The sequence below is a fragment of the Neolamprologus multifasciatus genome, chromosome 15 (genome assembly GCF_963576455.1).
Source record: "Neolamprologus multifasciatus chromosome 15, fNeoMul1.2, whole genome shotgun sequence".
NCBI lineage: Eukaryota > Metazoa > Chordata > Actinopteri > Cichliformes > Cichlidae > Neolamprologus > Neolamprologus multifasciatus.
Window position 1 is genome coordinate 20,995,693 of NC_140453.1, and position 16,897 is coordinate 21,012,589.

Below are 16,897 nucleotides of genomic sequence, written 5' to 3' on the forward strand. Positions count from 1 at the left end.
ACAAACATGAAGAAAGTACCTGTCATCAGTCATTAGCTCTAGCTGCTGGGTAGGAAAACCCATGTTGTATGAGCCATCATGGGTGACGAGGCAGGCTGCAGAGCCCTCTGTACAGCCTTTGTCTGGTAGGTCTGAGAGACGATTGAGGAGAACATGAGATTTAAAAAAAAAAAAGATTCTTAAATTTCTTCTTGTTAGAAAACCAATTCGGTGTGATGACGATATGCAGGACAGCATGTAAACAACAGTCACAAGTCCCTGCCCCTTTGTTTACAGCTGCTTAACGGCTGTTAAACAGCACTGAGCTTGGTGTTCCTCCGAGCAACATTTTTTCACATCACTACTGGTGTCATTTGGTGAACACAATTCTTTGGTTCACCCTCACCAATGTGTTAGTGTTTTGTTTTTTGACTGAAGCAAACAGCTTGATCTCATTGGGAAAAAAGAAAAAAGCCTCAAGAGTATTTTACACCATCTGCTCCGCACCAAACAGCATAAACGTAAAAACAGTGACTATGTCGTGGAAAATTTGGCAACACAGTGTGTGCTACGCAATGCAGTGAGCAGTGCTGCAACTTTTACACAACAGAACCCAAGCAACCACTCAGTAGGATGCATTGTGATTGGCCTGTTTAGCACTGTCAATTCTGTCAATGTCAGTTTTTAAATTCATCAGTGAGAGACTTAGAATCATGTCTTCAATAGAACTCTGGCCCCAGTGAGGATAGTCACACCTTAGCTTATTTGACAACTCATAGTGGGTTAACCACCTTTAAGACAATCAAGGGGACAGCCCTCCCCCATTAGTGGTTAAATACCCGGCAGTCTCCATCAGTCGTCTTAGAACTGAACCGGGCTCTTAATGAGAGAAAAAACATCTTATTAACACCAGAAGTTTTGTCCAGCTGCCTTCTTTTCAAGCCCTCAAAGCCAAACACAGAGCTAAAACCATGTAAATAGTGGAATCTGGAATCCATGTAAATGAAATGACTGAAAATTATACATTTAATTTTGACACCTTGATTTTTTTTAATTTTACATTTAAATTGAAAAATTTAATTTGCAAAAGCATCACTATTGCTTCTATTTCTATTGCTTTCCAGTAATTGCTTTGTTTAACATACAATGTGGCGATGCTATGCAATATTTTATTGTGCCGCATTATAGTAATGACCATCTATAGACCTTCAAGGAATGGACCTAGATTTAGGGAATACATGAAAACAAAGAAGAAGGGCCTTTAAACAGGCTCCCTTTCTGCTCTGTGCACACAAAACAAAACAAAAAAACCCTCATTATTACAGAATCCAATCACTTTCTTTCCTTCAAGTACTCACTGAGACTGCGGCAGATGTTGATGTAGAAGTCTATGCTGTCTTCGCCGTCGTCCACTAGATAGCCATCTTTCAGTTTTATCAGAGGACTGAGGTCATGCTTCCTCCCATCAGAGTCAAACACGTAGCAGGGCACCTGGGCAAAGAAGAGCTGGATTAACTCTACAATACAGATGTATTCGTGCACCACTTTATGCTGCATTCACAAAAAAGCCCCCCCCCAACAGTTTTACTGTTGTGTTACCACAAACTTTGCACATTTTCATGAACAAATTCATTTCACACATTTTTTCAAATGTTTCCACATTAACAGGACCACTGTCACAACATGTGACCCATTTTCTGCACAGATAAACGCTGTAAACATCTTTGCAGTGATGGAATATGGTTATACAGCTTTCCATTTCCTCTTCAGCTCATTGTGTTTAATCGCAGTGAAGATATCATTCCTTCTTTCTTATAAATGTAGAAGTCTGTTGAATGAGTCAGCAACCCCATCAAATGCTCCACCGCACCTCTTTATGTGGCTTGAATTTGTCTTTCTTGCACACAGCGTAGGTCTTCCACTCAAAGTAATGCACGCACTGAGACACGGTCACAAACTCTGGAGTCCCCTGCAGAACAAAGACAGGAACATGAGTAAGAAAGGTAGTTTCATGTTGACACAGGTGATGAATGCATGCTAAAGTATACGGCACATCATCGTCCATGACATCAAAGATTTAAGCATTTAAGATGCCGAATGCGTCATTGTTTCCATTATCACAGAGAAATACAGAGTATTAACCTTTGTTGTAGTTATATTGTAGGGGGGGAGCAAACTTCTAAGTGTGGAGCCTCAAACAAACACAACCACAGCCTGCTGCTGCTTCAGAGTTTCTCAAAAACTCTTTGACAGCAGCATTGTTTTTTTAAATTCCAGGTATTCTCCACATTTTAGCTGCTGTTTTACAGAGTCAAAAACAACAACATTTTCTCCCATTAATCCCTTTTACTTTACTGTCATAATTGTGTATTCTAATATTACAAATGCTTAAAATTTCAAATGACGACATAAAAGATCAGTGCATGTACAAATAATGCCAGCCTACAGCTGTGTGACATGAGAGCAGATATTCTTAATAGGGCCACCTTAGGTGAGCTGATACCCCCACACAGGCACTGTTTGGCTGGTTTGAAGAAAGGTAAAGAGTTAAAATTGTTGGAGACAATGGATGAATTAACAGGTGTGAACTAAGTATTGGATGAACCAGGATTATTTTGAGCTGTGAATTGTGCAGTGCTACTCTAGCACAGTCCTTTTAGTGGACTGAAAGGACATCTCTGAATGCTTCACAAGACGTCACTCCATTTCACTGACCCTCAAGCCAATGCTGAACATTGCAACCTTAACCTTTATTAAACAGGTAATCCCATTGAGACTCAGCTTCTCATTTACAGGAGAGACCCGTTCAGACAGCAATAAATAACAATAAAAAGTAGTAATAAAAGAGGTAAAATTAAAAACTTTAAAGACATATTTATATTGGGCATATGACAGTAAAGGGAAACAGGAACATAATTTGTTTGCTAGAAAATTCCAAAAGTGATTAATAATAAACACATCAAGGATTAACGTCTAGCCCAATAACCTTTATTTATTTTCCTAAATGTACTGATAAAAATAGAGATTGAGGATTTAACTATAACATCTATAACATTACCATTTAGACCTGACTTAAAAAGGAGGGGTAAACTACAACAACAAAGTAAATATAGGAATAACATATTTAAAGATAATGACATATGTTAAAGCGCTCGGTTTTTTGAAACTCTTTTGCAACATGTCTGAAACAAGGCACAGTTCTGTTAAGATAACTTCTAGTATAATCTGCATTTTGCTGTCATCACTTCTTCTTTTCAGCATTTAGTGATTTGCCCTAAAAATTGTGGAAGCCACTTTTATTTCTCCCCGTCATACACTCTGAAACAGAAAACTCCTCTTTGTTTCTCGACAGGAAATGATACTTCAACCCACCACTCACCCACCCCATCAAAACCACAGATACACACAACGCAGTGAGCAGGATCACATTATGAGGTATCTGTCATTATTCTACATCATTTCCAGTTACAGATTCACTGACAAGCAGCGACAGGAATCCAACAATCATCATCTTAGAGTTGTTACGTTTGGTTTTAGCAAAAGCGACTTCCAAATGTTTGTTTCACTTTCAATAAATTAACTTAGGGTTTTGGTTTTTTGTCTTTTGCACATTTCTCAACACAGACACAAATACCTGATGAAACAACAGAGCGCCATTTAACTTCCTGTGTTGAAAAACAGGATGTTTAATACTTTGTATCCAAAAGACATCGGAAGTGTCAGCAATAACACGCAATAAACTTCATCTTCTGTGCATCTTAATTTTAGAATAAATAAGGTAATTAACCTCAAATTCATTTGTGGATTGTACTTGTCTTCCTGTTATAAACATATTTCTAAAGTCTGTTTGAATAGGTGAGCTGCACTGTTTGTAAAATACAGATAATCTTCCAAAACATGTTTCCCTCTCTCTGTGTCAACTGACAAAATCTGCCGTTAGGAACAATTACATAAAATCAAATATCACAATATCACAAATGTCCTACCTCCTCTAATGGATTACCCATCATTTGTGCAATCACTCTGCACAGCAGCAACCTTTGGGGGCTAAATAATGATGTCAATGTCAAGTGCTAAGTCCACAGACTCCCCTGCTGAAAGCCCTCGAACATATGAGCTGAAAATGACATGTGTAAAACCTGATTCAAATACAGAGTCTGGACAGATCATGTCCACCTTCCTATGCATCACACAGCTATTAAAGATTAATGTTATGTTTTACTAATGATGTTTGGATTAAAAGAGCAACAACAGAATGCCAACACAGAATGTCCTTTGATCCATCCATCCATGTATCCTCTTATAATGATGATAATAATAATAATAATAATAATAATAATAATAATAATTACAACAACAACAACATCTGTCTAATAATATGGATTACTACATTTTTCAGACCATTTGGGAATTTCTTTAAGTTAAATGCTTTAGCTTACTTGTATGTTATTTCCATGCACTAATCAGCATTGTGTATGGAAGTGTATGGATAAACTAGTGTTAAAGCTAAAACTTAACACTCAACTTGTCCAAATATGGTGAATTCTCTCTCCTAAAAAAAGGCGCATGTGCCAAGGTGGCAGTGTGATTAGCAATGTTCTGTCATAGCAAAAGGGTACTGGTTGCGTGTAGCTTTCCTTACACCGGGAGCTCTGCTTTCTCCCTTTATCGTTCATAAAGGTTAAAAAGCGAGCGAGAGATGAAAAAAGAAAAGAGGTGTCCATAAAGATGAAGCCAAGGCTTCAAAATAGTAGTTCACATGCTAATTGGTGGACACCATGATTCATGCTGCAAGTAAGATTTATTATTCAGAACCTCTCTAGTATGCTATGCTTCCATTCTGACCCATGTATATAACACACAATGTGACTAAACTATGTCAAAAGCATCTAATGTTACTGCAGCACATCAGTGGCTGAACAATTGCAGAGACTGAGATACAGCTGCTGCACAACACGTCAGCACACACCAGGTGTTAGTGGACAAAGGAAATTCATACAGAACATCGAACAGTTAGTTTGATATTTTCTGTGCATTCCCACAAATGCAGCTATTGAACAACAGGTAATCATCCATCTAAGAATATTTGGTATATTTTACTGATTGTCAGTCTTACCATGGTTTTCCCACACTGGAAGCTGATGCTGGTCTGAATCTTGTTGTTGCTTCCAGGACAAGTTTGAGTGCTGTTGAAATCCAGCACAGTGTCAGAGAGCTTCTGCAGCGAAAGGTCACCTGTACATTTGGCAAAGACAAAGAAAACAGTCATTACAAAATAATAACATGCATGTAAAGAGTTAAATGACTGAAACTCATTAAACCCTAAATTACATAATATAACAACAGGTCAGAGAAACCTTTAAGTCTGAGTGGTGATTCATTTTAACATCAGAAATGGTAGTTAGCTTTCCTTTAGATCAATGCAAATTCATTTAACTTTATGTGGACCGATCACATAAAGATCACTGAGCTTGCCAGCACGAAAACATTTATCTAATAAAGGTATGACAAAGATCGTTCAGTTGGTACAACAAACATACATACACAGGCTCTCGTTCTCAGGCCATTCATCCCGAACAGTCACTGAGACAGTTTGCCAGAATAATGTTGTTGCCCTCCAACATCCACTGACCCAGCAGGTCAATGTAAACTCTGCATCTCATTTCCAAATCACCAGACGGCTCTGTACCTTAACATTTTGACTCTGGTGTCTGTACACGGTCATTAATCATTTCAAAGCACTACATAACAGAAAACTGGCAGCAGTGGGAAGTCTTGTGCATGTTAAGAATTTGACTTGATTTAAGACTCAGCCTGTTAAATAAACTCACCGCAAGTCAGGCAGACGAAAAGCTAAGATAATAAAATGTTACAAGCTGAAAAATGCTGTGTAGCTTCAAAAAGAGAATCTGGATCAAACAACCAAAGACCTCAGTGATGATCTGTGTGTGTTTGATTGATCATTTGAGTTTAGGGCAATCAATCTAATTTTGAAATTTAGCAACACTTGTAGCTTCCATCAATTACTAAAATAAAACAATCAAGACATAATGATTATTGTTCCTCATTTTTGCCTTCCAGGACTTCTGTTTCCTTTACTTCCTCTGGTTTAATAAGTTGCTTTACACTTTTTTATTGGTTTAGTTTAGTTGGTTTACAGGTTTTCATTAGATGCGACATATTAAAGCGTGATCTCTGAACTCTCTGATAAGACTACTATCACGAGAACACAATAAAGGAGTGTAACTAAACAACCATGTGACCTACTAACAATGACAGCTACTGCAGGTCTTCAAACTACTGAACTTGGCTGAAACACGGCTCATGTCCCTGCCTGTAATATTCAGTTACAGTGGTTATCTGTTGTTCTTTAGCAGCTGGCACAACATAGATAAGAAGCAATGAAATTCAGTATGCAGTAGAGGTGGGAATCACCATACATCCCACGATACGATATTATTGCGATTTTTTTTTTATATTTTGCGATATTCAGATTCTGTACATAAAGGTAAACTTTATCAATATTCATTTAATCTAGTATCAAAGTCTCACGCTCAGTCTATCTCTCATTTCAGTCAGTTTTATAAACTGAACGGTTTGTATTACAATCTAGTCCAACTTAACTGAATGCAACCATCTGGTACAATTATAGCTATTCTGAACTATGCAATTTATGAAAACTATGCAGCCCATTCAGCAACTGAAGAATTTGAAAGTAAATTAAAACAAAATATAATTTTACATTAAATAAAAAAGTTTTAAACTTAATTAAAATAAAACATGTCTTAAATTAAAATAAGTAAACTGTCATGTTTATTGCTGCCAAAAAAAAGTTAAACACATTTGGACAGTGAAGGAATGTCAGGATTCTTGCTCAGAAAAATGATCAACATGCTCTGAAGTCAGAGCACAAAAACCTTTTTTGTAACAAAATATCGATTTCTGCTGTCCCTTTATCGATACATTATTAGCAAACAAAATATCACGATACTACACAGTATCGATTTTTTCCCCCACCCCTAGTATGCAGCATGTATGGATTTAACAGACATGTATCTACATAATTTGATTAGATGAGCTCAAATGCTGCTTAGAAGCTGGCTGTAAGAAAATTAATGTTCACATATTTTGAAAAGCAACAAAATTAGCAATGTTTTCTCCTTGTAGTTTACTGTAATAATCAGATTTATTTATTTATTTATTTTTATTTGTCCATGGTCTACCTCTCTGCAAAGTATCAGGAAATTTCTCTTGGTAGTCTTTTCCACAGTCTTTTAGATGACATTGAACACATAGAAGCTGAAAGCCTTGCAAACACAATAGTAAAAGACAGTGAAACCCTAGGATCAGCCTAAGAGCTACTTTCCTCTTATAGAGTGGAGGAAGCGGTCATTGCTCCAAAGATTTTGATATCAGGAAGTATAGGAGACGAGAATGTCAAAGTGTGTGAGAGAACAGTGTGTGGTTTCTGAGCACAGTCAACCAGATAGCATGGACAAAGGCTCGAGCAGGCAGTAAACAGCACAAGAGAGAAGGAGGGGGAGAGGAAGCCTGAGTCATGTCTGTGTTAGTAAGTGTGAATGCCTGATGATGTGTTCCTGGGTCACGTGATAAATCAGCTGATGCGATTAAACTTCAGCTCAGCTGATCAGCACTTCTTGTTTTCCATGCTTGTCTTTTTTCACTTTACATGTGGGAGCTTCCTCATAAGAAAAATAACTAAAGCTTAATGAAGACAATCTAATGAAATAAGCTGGAAATGCAGGCCAAAGATGCACTCAGGAGTCAGACGAGCAGTACCATACACCAATTTGTCACCAGAGGAAGGTCATGACCTCAGACTGCAGGACAAGTTGTTGTTGTGGGACTGAAATAAATCTGTCTGGCAGCCAGAAAGGTCTCGGACAAAAATCAAAGGCAGGGATATAACTGAGGTTGAGAAAAATCCTCAAACAATCACCGCGAGCTTATGTCATCATATCAGCGACAGTGGCTATAAAGATGCGAATTATTAAATAAATATCTCATTTAAATATTTCAGTGAAAAGAACTGGTTTTAAATACCATGTGTTAATTAACCCTTTATTAAAGGTGCAAATGCAACACGAACGTGTCTGTTAATGAACGATGATGGAAGCAGCACATTGGTCACCTAGTCCAAACAAACCCTTTTATTAGTGGTTTCTAAACAGTTGGGCATTCCTCCTCCCAGACGGCCCTGTTTCACAGGGAGAAAAAAAAAGTGGAGCACAACCAAAGCTGAATGAATCTGATTGATGTGGGAACAATAAAGAAGAAAGAGAGCATTCACGCTAATAAGGCCTGTTTGCAAGATTCATTGAGATGGCATAAACAGCAGTTTATGCCATCTCAATCCTCTCATCAATTAGAGGATTTTTAAGAAGGAAAGAAGTGACACTTGTCAAACATGAAGTGAAGATATTAAGACAAAACACGTCTTGTCTGAGATTTACTTTCACATATCTGCTGAGTTACAGCCTGTGGCAGCAGCTCCCATTGCTTTTTTTTTATAACTTTACTTCCTGATGAAGTTAAAATTAACTGCTTATTGTTTTTTTATACAAAGGTGAAATGGAAACGCTTTGTTTTGTAAGTCATATAAAGTTGAGTATTACGAGTATGCTAATGCTTTTTTTTCCCCTCATGTTCTTGGCAATGAAGTTTCTTTACTATTCCCCGAAGAGCTACTCAGCCAATGACGGGGTTTCGATGCTGGACAAGTTTCAGTGATCATCATGGGGAATATGAGGCATCTCTCAGGGTGCTTATTAAGCCTTAAACAACACCCCGAGTCCAGTTTGATGCCTTTTGTGGACCACTGCAAAGAGGCAATGCCACACTCATACAGTGTAATGAAACATGGCTTCAGGGCTTCTCTGGTGGACTGGGACATTAATCTGAGCGGTAAGATGGAATGTGGCAAGACTGCACTAGTTGTGATTGAAACGTGGTGCCGTCATGGATATGTTACTGCAAAGAAACATTTGTGGCCTGAATACTGAAGCTGAAGAAATGCATCCATGTGACTCGCTGAGGGAATTTGTCATTGCTGCTGCTGCTGTTTGAATCAACACACCGTTTGGATTCCTCCGTCAGCTGATGCAAAGCTCATCCCAACAACTGTGGCAGTGTGAATGGAGGAGGATAATAAATGGGTCCAGATGGTCCTCAACACCACTTAATGACCATACAACTGAACACTTTCTCCAACATCTTAGTCACAGATAAAGGAAATCGTTACCACCTCAGCCTGTAATACTTACATTCATTTTAGATTCAAGCTTTTGTATCATATTAGATTTTGATTTATTGAGATCTCCACTTTTTCTACAACTTCACAATTTTTAAGATAAATTGTCTCATCTCACATCATCGTTATCATCTTGAATCAAAATAGCTGATGTGTTGGGCCAGAACACAGAAAACAAGTTCAACTCCTTGAGCTTGACTTTGGAATCAATTCTAAGAAGGAGTACCAAACCATTTCCCCCTCTCAACAGAAGGACAGAAGGAATACTTCCTGGACTGTAAAAGGAACAATAGACTTGTTCTGTAAACAGGAAAATACCAGTGGCGGAGTGGAGTAGAACAGAAAAGCAAAGCAGACCAGAGCATAACACAGACAATGGTCGACAAGGTCTGTGATGAATTCTAGTGGCTCATGATTTACTCTGGTGAAGTGTTTTATTTTGGCCAAGAACTACTCCAAACAAACATATTCAGTTCATTATCAAATAATCGAAAAAAAGAAAGTCAAATTCTGGCATTTTAAAAGACTAAAAACATTTTTAGCTAAAAAGAGGTGTTGTTCTGCTAAATGTCTAGTTTATGGGATCTAATAGTTTTCATAACACTTCTTTTTGTTTTGATTTATCACCTTACAAGTTCTGAGAGCCCAATGTCACTTTTTAAATGGTTAGAAGAACTAACAAAGAACCACATTTAAAAGACCTGACAGGCACTTTTGGTTAATAAAGCCATCAATCATCAGATTAATTCCATAGTAATTCTTATTTGACTAGTTTATAGATTTGATGTCTTCATTTGATTACACCAGTTCTATTTAACTTAATTTTGCAGGTCCTGAGACAAAGAGTTTTCTTTGTTTCCAAAAACAAACCATGACAGAAAAAGTTTGAGAGCCACTCGCTCGGCTGAATTGCAGAAAGACGATGGACCCCTCAAACAATTTGGGGGACAATGAATAAAGACACTGAGACACAAGAGGCCTTTAAAGACAGATGCTGTTTGTGGATGTTGCTGACACACAGCATCGGCAGCATCAGCAGACCGATCAGCACAGAGACGGGATCTCTGATGAAGCTCTGAAAGACAATTAGCACTGTAACCCCTGCTGTCAGCAACAACACTGAAATTTTCCACAAGAAAAACAGCACTAATGTTCTCACTTGTCATCCTACGAAACAATAAAGTGCAATAATATATGCACCTTCTAAACCTAATAAGGTCTCTCTTCCAAAAGTATTAAAAATTTATACTCAAAATTATGTAATTATGAGTCTTTTTTTTTTAAACACTTTGACACTATCAACAGAAAAGTAATTATACGCGATTTGAATATATTCAAACATAATACTGCACATTTTAAAGAGCATTTATAAACCGTTTTGTGACATCTTGTAGGGAAAAAAATGATTGAAAGGAAAATCCAAAGTATATTCAAGCCATATTCTCCATCAGTGCTCCTGCGACAATAGAGACAACGCCATGCAGAATATGCTGTAGCTGCCTGTTTATGCATTAATTTATTCGCTTCACAGCATGATGAACTATTGTATTTTCAGTTTATGGAAGTTAAATGTCACAGATGAGCAAATGGCACTATGTGAAAGGAGGGTTTCATTCTGGCATTTTAATATGTAAACAGTATTTAACCTTTGGCGTTGCTCTGTTTGATAGCATCCTCTAGTGTCCCTCTTATCTAATTTTTTAAACAGACTCGTATATTCTTACAAAGTGCAGGTTTTGACTGCACTGCAGATGGATCATGAGACATTATTAGCAATAAGTAGACTTTCATAACTACCTTTAACATTCAAGTTTAATTAACATGAAATATTGACATTAAAATTGAAGCAGAATGAAAAAAGTAATAATTATAATAATTTCTCCACTTTCAACTATTTTTTGTTCCTGAACTTTTCTTACATCTTTCATTAGCAGTGAAATGGCACAGTGCTGAGGCTAGAAGTAAAGTGATGGAAACCATTAAATCTTTAGAGGATCAAAGGGAATCAGTGAAGTTTGTGTAAAGATTGTTTAGTGACTAAATGTTTAGGTAGGCCACAGCAAGTTTTCAGACTTTGAAATGAGCCACTGCAGTCTCACATTTGGGAACAGCTGGCATCAACATTACACCGACAATAAATAATAATAAATCATAAACACATTAACAGGCTACCTATATAGGCAAGCTGTAGTTAGCAAATAATTCGTATGAGGAAAAGTTTTTTTTAAATAAGTACAAATTCAAATTCTATTTGTCACATACACAGTACGATATGCAGTGAAATGCTTACACAACTGCTCGTGACCTAAAGAAAAAAGAAAAGGCTATGAATAAGATAGGAAATAAATATGAAAATTAAAAAGGGTAAATTTAACTAGGAAAGTACATAAATACAACACTTTCCTCCCCTCTGACTTTTCACAATTTTGACCCTGTAAAGACACGTGTTATATTAGGATTCTGGACCAAAAAAACAAAACAAAGATCAGTTCTACAGAAGACACACTTTTCTCTACAAAACATTTGCCTTTAAGCAGGAGTTCAAGGTTCAAGACAAAGTCCAGTTTCATGCTTCATTCAGACACAAACCACATGATGAGTGCACATATTACCAAATTGTGCTTAAAATATAATATTTAGCATCCACAGGATGTACACGTTTTCCCCACACTGCCATTAACGATCTGTAAAGCACTCTGCCGTGTGACTGTCATGAGACACAGCTAACAACATGCTTGCAAACAGACCATAATGATTGTAAGATAAAATCCTTTTTACAGTAATAAGATGCTTGAATGTGCGCAGGACACCAACTAATGAGGATTTTCAGTCAGCAGTAACCTGTTTGTTTTTCCATACAAGCCTATAGCTAACGCCTAAAACTCAACTCTCAAATTAGCAGGAATTAGATTAACTCATTTCCTTTAACTCCTAGCCAAGCACACGCACACACACATACACACACACATGTAATATCACTGGCCACACATTAAACATCTCTCTCAGAACAGCCAAAGTTACTTAACGTAGCGTCTTGCTGTAGTACTACCACGAATATTGCACTGTATTCACGCTGAAGACAACATACTGAGTTTCTATATTACTAGCACTATACTACTATAATGAGCCATCTGGATGCTGCCATGCCTGGCTGATTTGTGATTCAACACGCTGTCCTACTGACATCAATTCAGTGCTGTTTATATAGAGCCAAATAATAAGATAAGTCATCCCAGGGCACTTTACACTATTGTTGAAAGGATCCCAAATAAAACCAGACCAGTGGTGGGCGGATGTCTGTCTCAGTAGGTTGTAGTGAGAACAGTCTGACTCAAGAAGTAGACTGTTTGTGTTAGCTTTCTACTACATGAAGCATCTTCCACCCTTTTTGCTGTTGAGAGTTTTCAAAATCCTCTGGGCAAAAACCTCAAAAGCCAACAGCCATCAAGCTGTATACCCAACCTAACGGCACTAAAAAGCATCTTTACGGTCTATCCATATAGATAGGGAATAACTTCTGGATCTTCTTAAAGCTTTAAAGCCATGGCTGCTGTGGCTGACAGGTGTCCTGATACAGGCACGTAGGTCTCATCTTCTCTACTTTAAATTAGTTAACCGCATCGCTCCAGCAAATCTATGATTTTAGGAGCATATCTTAATGTATGGTAGAGGTCATCCATTTTTTTGATGAGCAACATATGCAGGATTATGCATTTCAGGCTTTAAATTGGCATCTCTCGTCCACTTTCAATGGGGATGACATCGTGCATCACCCAAACTGAATTGTGAATTTTTTGTTTTGCTTAGTTGGCAGTGTTTGGCATGAAAAACTTTTCAAGTGCCAGCTAATCAGCTAAAGTCATGAAAATAACCCAAGAGAGTGAGATGACTGCCTGTCCATTCAACAAGAAAATCAAAGAGAAGTTGATCACTGTGGTTAGTCTGCTGTGTATGTAGAAAGTTAGTAACACGAAGCCAGGTTGACTTAAGCTAACTACTAATCAACACTTGGTCGACTTGCCCCGACTAGAGACTGGTTATTGCTGCTATGATGATTGTGTTTTGTATGGATACTAATACTGGATCTCAGGCTTAAGATGATAGTGACAGGTTTAAAAAAAACTGAACTGAGCATTTTACCCTCTGCACCAGAATCATGATTTGTGCAGAACGGTTATTCTTCAGCATGATGGGACAGCAAGAGGAGGAACAGCTAACAAAGAGTGGGCAGGTTGGTGGGCACTATAACCCACATAAAGAACAAGGCAGACAGAAAACTCACCAACAGACTGCTCTTTGTTGGTTGTGAAGTTTCGTAAACACATGGCAGTGTCAGCTCCACAGCTGGTTGGTGGTGAAGAGTCACAGAGCTTAAGTGTATATCTCACTTTATTATCTTGATCTATTGCCTCCCATTTATATCTGCAAGACAAGGAATAGAAGACAATAAGCAAATAGATACCCAGGAAATGAGCTTGTTGGCCCCGACCCCACAAAATTACAGTCTGGGACAACAAATGACTATCATTTCCACTGCTACTATAAAGATAAGTCATTGTTTTGGGCTGTAAATGTTTTTGAAAATTGTTAAAAGGATTTTTACCTCTATCAACAGTCAAAAATAGTTACTACAATGAACAAATGGGAAATGAATCTTTAAAAATTTATACTGTCACTCGTGTTCTTTTACTTATTTCTCCTATAAAATAAATCACACTCATCTGTATAGCAAAAACACACTGACATATAAATGACAGTTTAAAATATCTAGTGGTTCACAGAAGTACAGCGTTTATGTAAAAATTAAGATTCGTGCTTTGCAAATATACATTTTTCAGCTTTTTCCATCACGCAACCTTTAAATAAATTTGAAGCTTGGACTTCTGATTTGACAAAACAAGAAATACAAATGTGCCTTCGAGTTTTAAATTATCTTCTTCTAAATTTACCACTTCAATCCTTGGCAGAAAATAATTGATGCCTTTCTCTAAATACCTAAAACTTAAATTTAAGGCATTCTTTTCTTTAACAAACAAATGTAACAATAACAATAAACAAAATGGACTAATCTGAGTTAAGTGAGATTAAACCAACTGGGATTAAAAACAGATAAGAAACGAGGTGGTCATAAAATAATTTTTAAAAACCCCACATTTCAGTGAGTGTGGAAAACACATGTGCAAGTCTTACACACACACACCCAAGGTTTCACTTCTCATTTTTAACTAATACTGAAGTAATCTTTTTATGACACAGAAGTGAGGACAGTATTTAATGGTTGTATACTAAAAATTCCAACAGTTCAGAAATGTTCTTGTCGTTTTCACTTTTATTAAAATAAGAATTAATCATTAGCATCATTATTTTCCCCCTGTTAGGTACAACGTGATATGGTATTGTGTGATATTATATGTTTTTCTAATAAAACAGGTGTTGTAAAACATACAAAATACAAAAATACACCGTGTTCTCTGAACGTAAGGAGTAATCCCACATTTATCAATACGGATATTGACCTAAACCAGACTGTAAAGGAACAGACGAAACTAAGGGAGAAGTTAACTGTAAGCCATGTGTGTTTCTAACCAACGTCCTCAGAAGCTGCCAAATCGAGGAAGTAATATTAACCCAGGCTGAACCTAAGCGTTGAGTCACCGGGTTATCATTTGCGCTTTATTGCTGAGTCAATATTTGAACAGCAGCTACTGAGACAGCGCTCCACTAAAGAAGGACAACGCTGACTTTATTTTAACTCCCATATTTATGTTGTTATTCTCTTCCGGTGTGTTTATTTATATAAATACGCCGCTGCTCTGTGAGAAAAACGCAACGTTGCTAAGGTTTAACATTCCCCAATTAAGCACGACAATTTTGTGCACGTTTCGGCATTTATAGCTAAGCTTCACTTTTTTCCTCGATGAACAAGAAAAACTAACTAGCATCGACGTTATGTAAGTTTCAGGGGTAGTCTGATTCAGCTGTACTGGTTTGCTAGCCGATTCAAACTTATTTAGGCTGTTTGCTAAATAAGAAAAAAAACACACCTATGACTGGAAATAAGTATTAGTAGACATATTTCTCTATTCAGTTTATTTAGACGATGTGTGTACACGAGAAGACAACGGCTGCACCTTTAACGCTGTTAATCTGTCAGCAGCTGCAGTGTTTGTACCCCCCGAAGGTGTGTGTGTGTGTGTTGTTACCTGCAGAGGTCCTGGTACCACGGGCTGTTGTTCTCCGTCGTTCTGGACCGAACCAACAAACAGCCTAGAAAGGCCGCGAACCACAGAGCCAGCTTCAGAGGCTCGAAGCGAGAACATTTATACCCAAACATCATGGTTACTGTACCGGGTAACGTCTGTGGAGCCTAACTAAGACGACATGATACAGCAGAGTGTCTCTGCTCCTCACCAAATCAGTAGGAAGTGACTTCATCACATGACAGGACATCACATGACTCTCATGATGGTGACTGAAGGGGCGTTCGCGGTCTGTGAGAAATATCTGACATCTGAAAACGCGTGAAAAAGTTAAAGTGTAAAAGTGTCAAGTGTGATGTAAGCCAGGGGTAATAAAACATTTTTGGCTACTTCTTCACAACAGGTGGCCACAGAAGAACATGCAAGCCAATACACAAGAGAACCATTAGGAAAGGTTACAAATAAAAACAAACAAACAAAACAAATCAAACAAACCAACAAACAATAGAAACAAAAGCAATGTGTCAAACAGAAAAGGACAAACAAAATAACGAGAAAATGATCATTCGTGAGGACATATAGCAAGAAAGTAATTGTAAATTTACATTTATGAATGTGGAAACTAGCAACAAGTAGCATTAACAGTAACAGCAGTCATGTTAACTCTTCTTTCATTTTCATGATTTTTTGTGTTAAAGCGTAAGACATTATATGGATTTTTAAAAATTGTTATTTTTTAAAATGTTGAAATATTTTTATTGATGTCCAACAAATTCTAAAAATTACATGTCTTACTGATGTTGTTTTATTGATATATATTTTAATCCCACATGCAATAAACGACTATAAACTAAAAATCACACATCTTTTTTTAACCATCTGTTATTATTGTAACTGTTTTGCGCTGTGCTGAACCAGATTCTTTTCCAAGTCATCACTTCAAACTTCACAAACTCTAAACCATAGTTAATTGCTAATATTTGCATTTGTCTTTGATGACTTGAGACGACTGTTGGGCTTTAGTTCTATGTAAACAAACTGTAATTGGGCTTTTTCAGTTAATCAAGAAAATACACAACAGAACAAATTTACAACACAGTGCTACTCACTAACAAAAAACCCATGTCACACAATCAAGACTTGAGCTATTGTACCTATCAAACTTATGTACCTATCAAACCTACTTATGTTAGGCACCTCAATGCATCACTATTGATTAAAAAATGAATTAACAACAAGAAAAGATTTTATCACTCTTGTGATTCTCCAAGTGACAGAATAAACAAGTTGAATTTTTCTAGTTACAAATACGTCAGTGTATGTCCGACATTACATGAATGCGACATTTCTCATGACACATATCCAAGAGGTTGACTCGAAGTATTTAGCCCTGAAGTTTGTCTTACAGGTCAATCCTGTTCTGAAGTCGCTTCATTGACTTCTAACC

General features: G+C 37.2%; 1 protein-coding gene across 1 annotated transcript in view; it reads right to left on the reverse strand.

Moving 5' to 3' along the window:
• igf2r (insulin-like growth factor 2 receptor) overlaps window positions 1-15,690 on the reverse strand; it is a 48,703-nt gene extending 33,013 nt beyond the window's left edge. The window contains 6 exon segments of the mRNA XM_085132599.1: window positions 20-131; window positions 1,338-1,470; window positions 1,850-1,948; window positions 5,096-5,214; window positions 13,533-13,672; window positions 15,454-15,690. Of these exon segments, the coding sequence (XP_084988725.1) occupies window positions 20-131; window positions 1,338-1,470; window positions 1,850-1,948; window positions 5,096-5,214; window positions 13,533-13,672; window positions 15,454-15,587 (737 nt within the window). The 5' untranslated portion in view covers window positions 15,588-15,690.
• Between the last annotated feature and the right edge of the window lie 1,207 nt (window positions 15,691-16,897).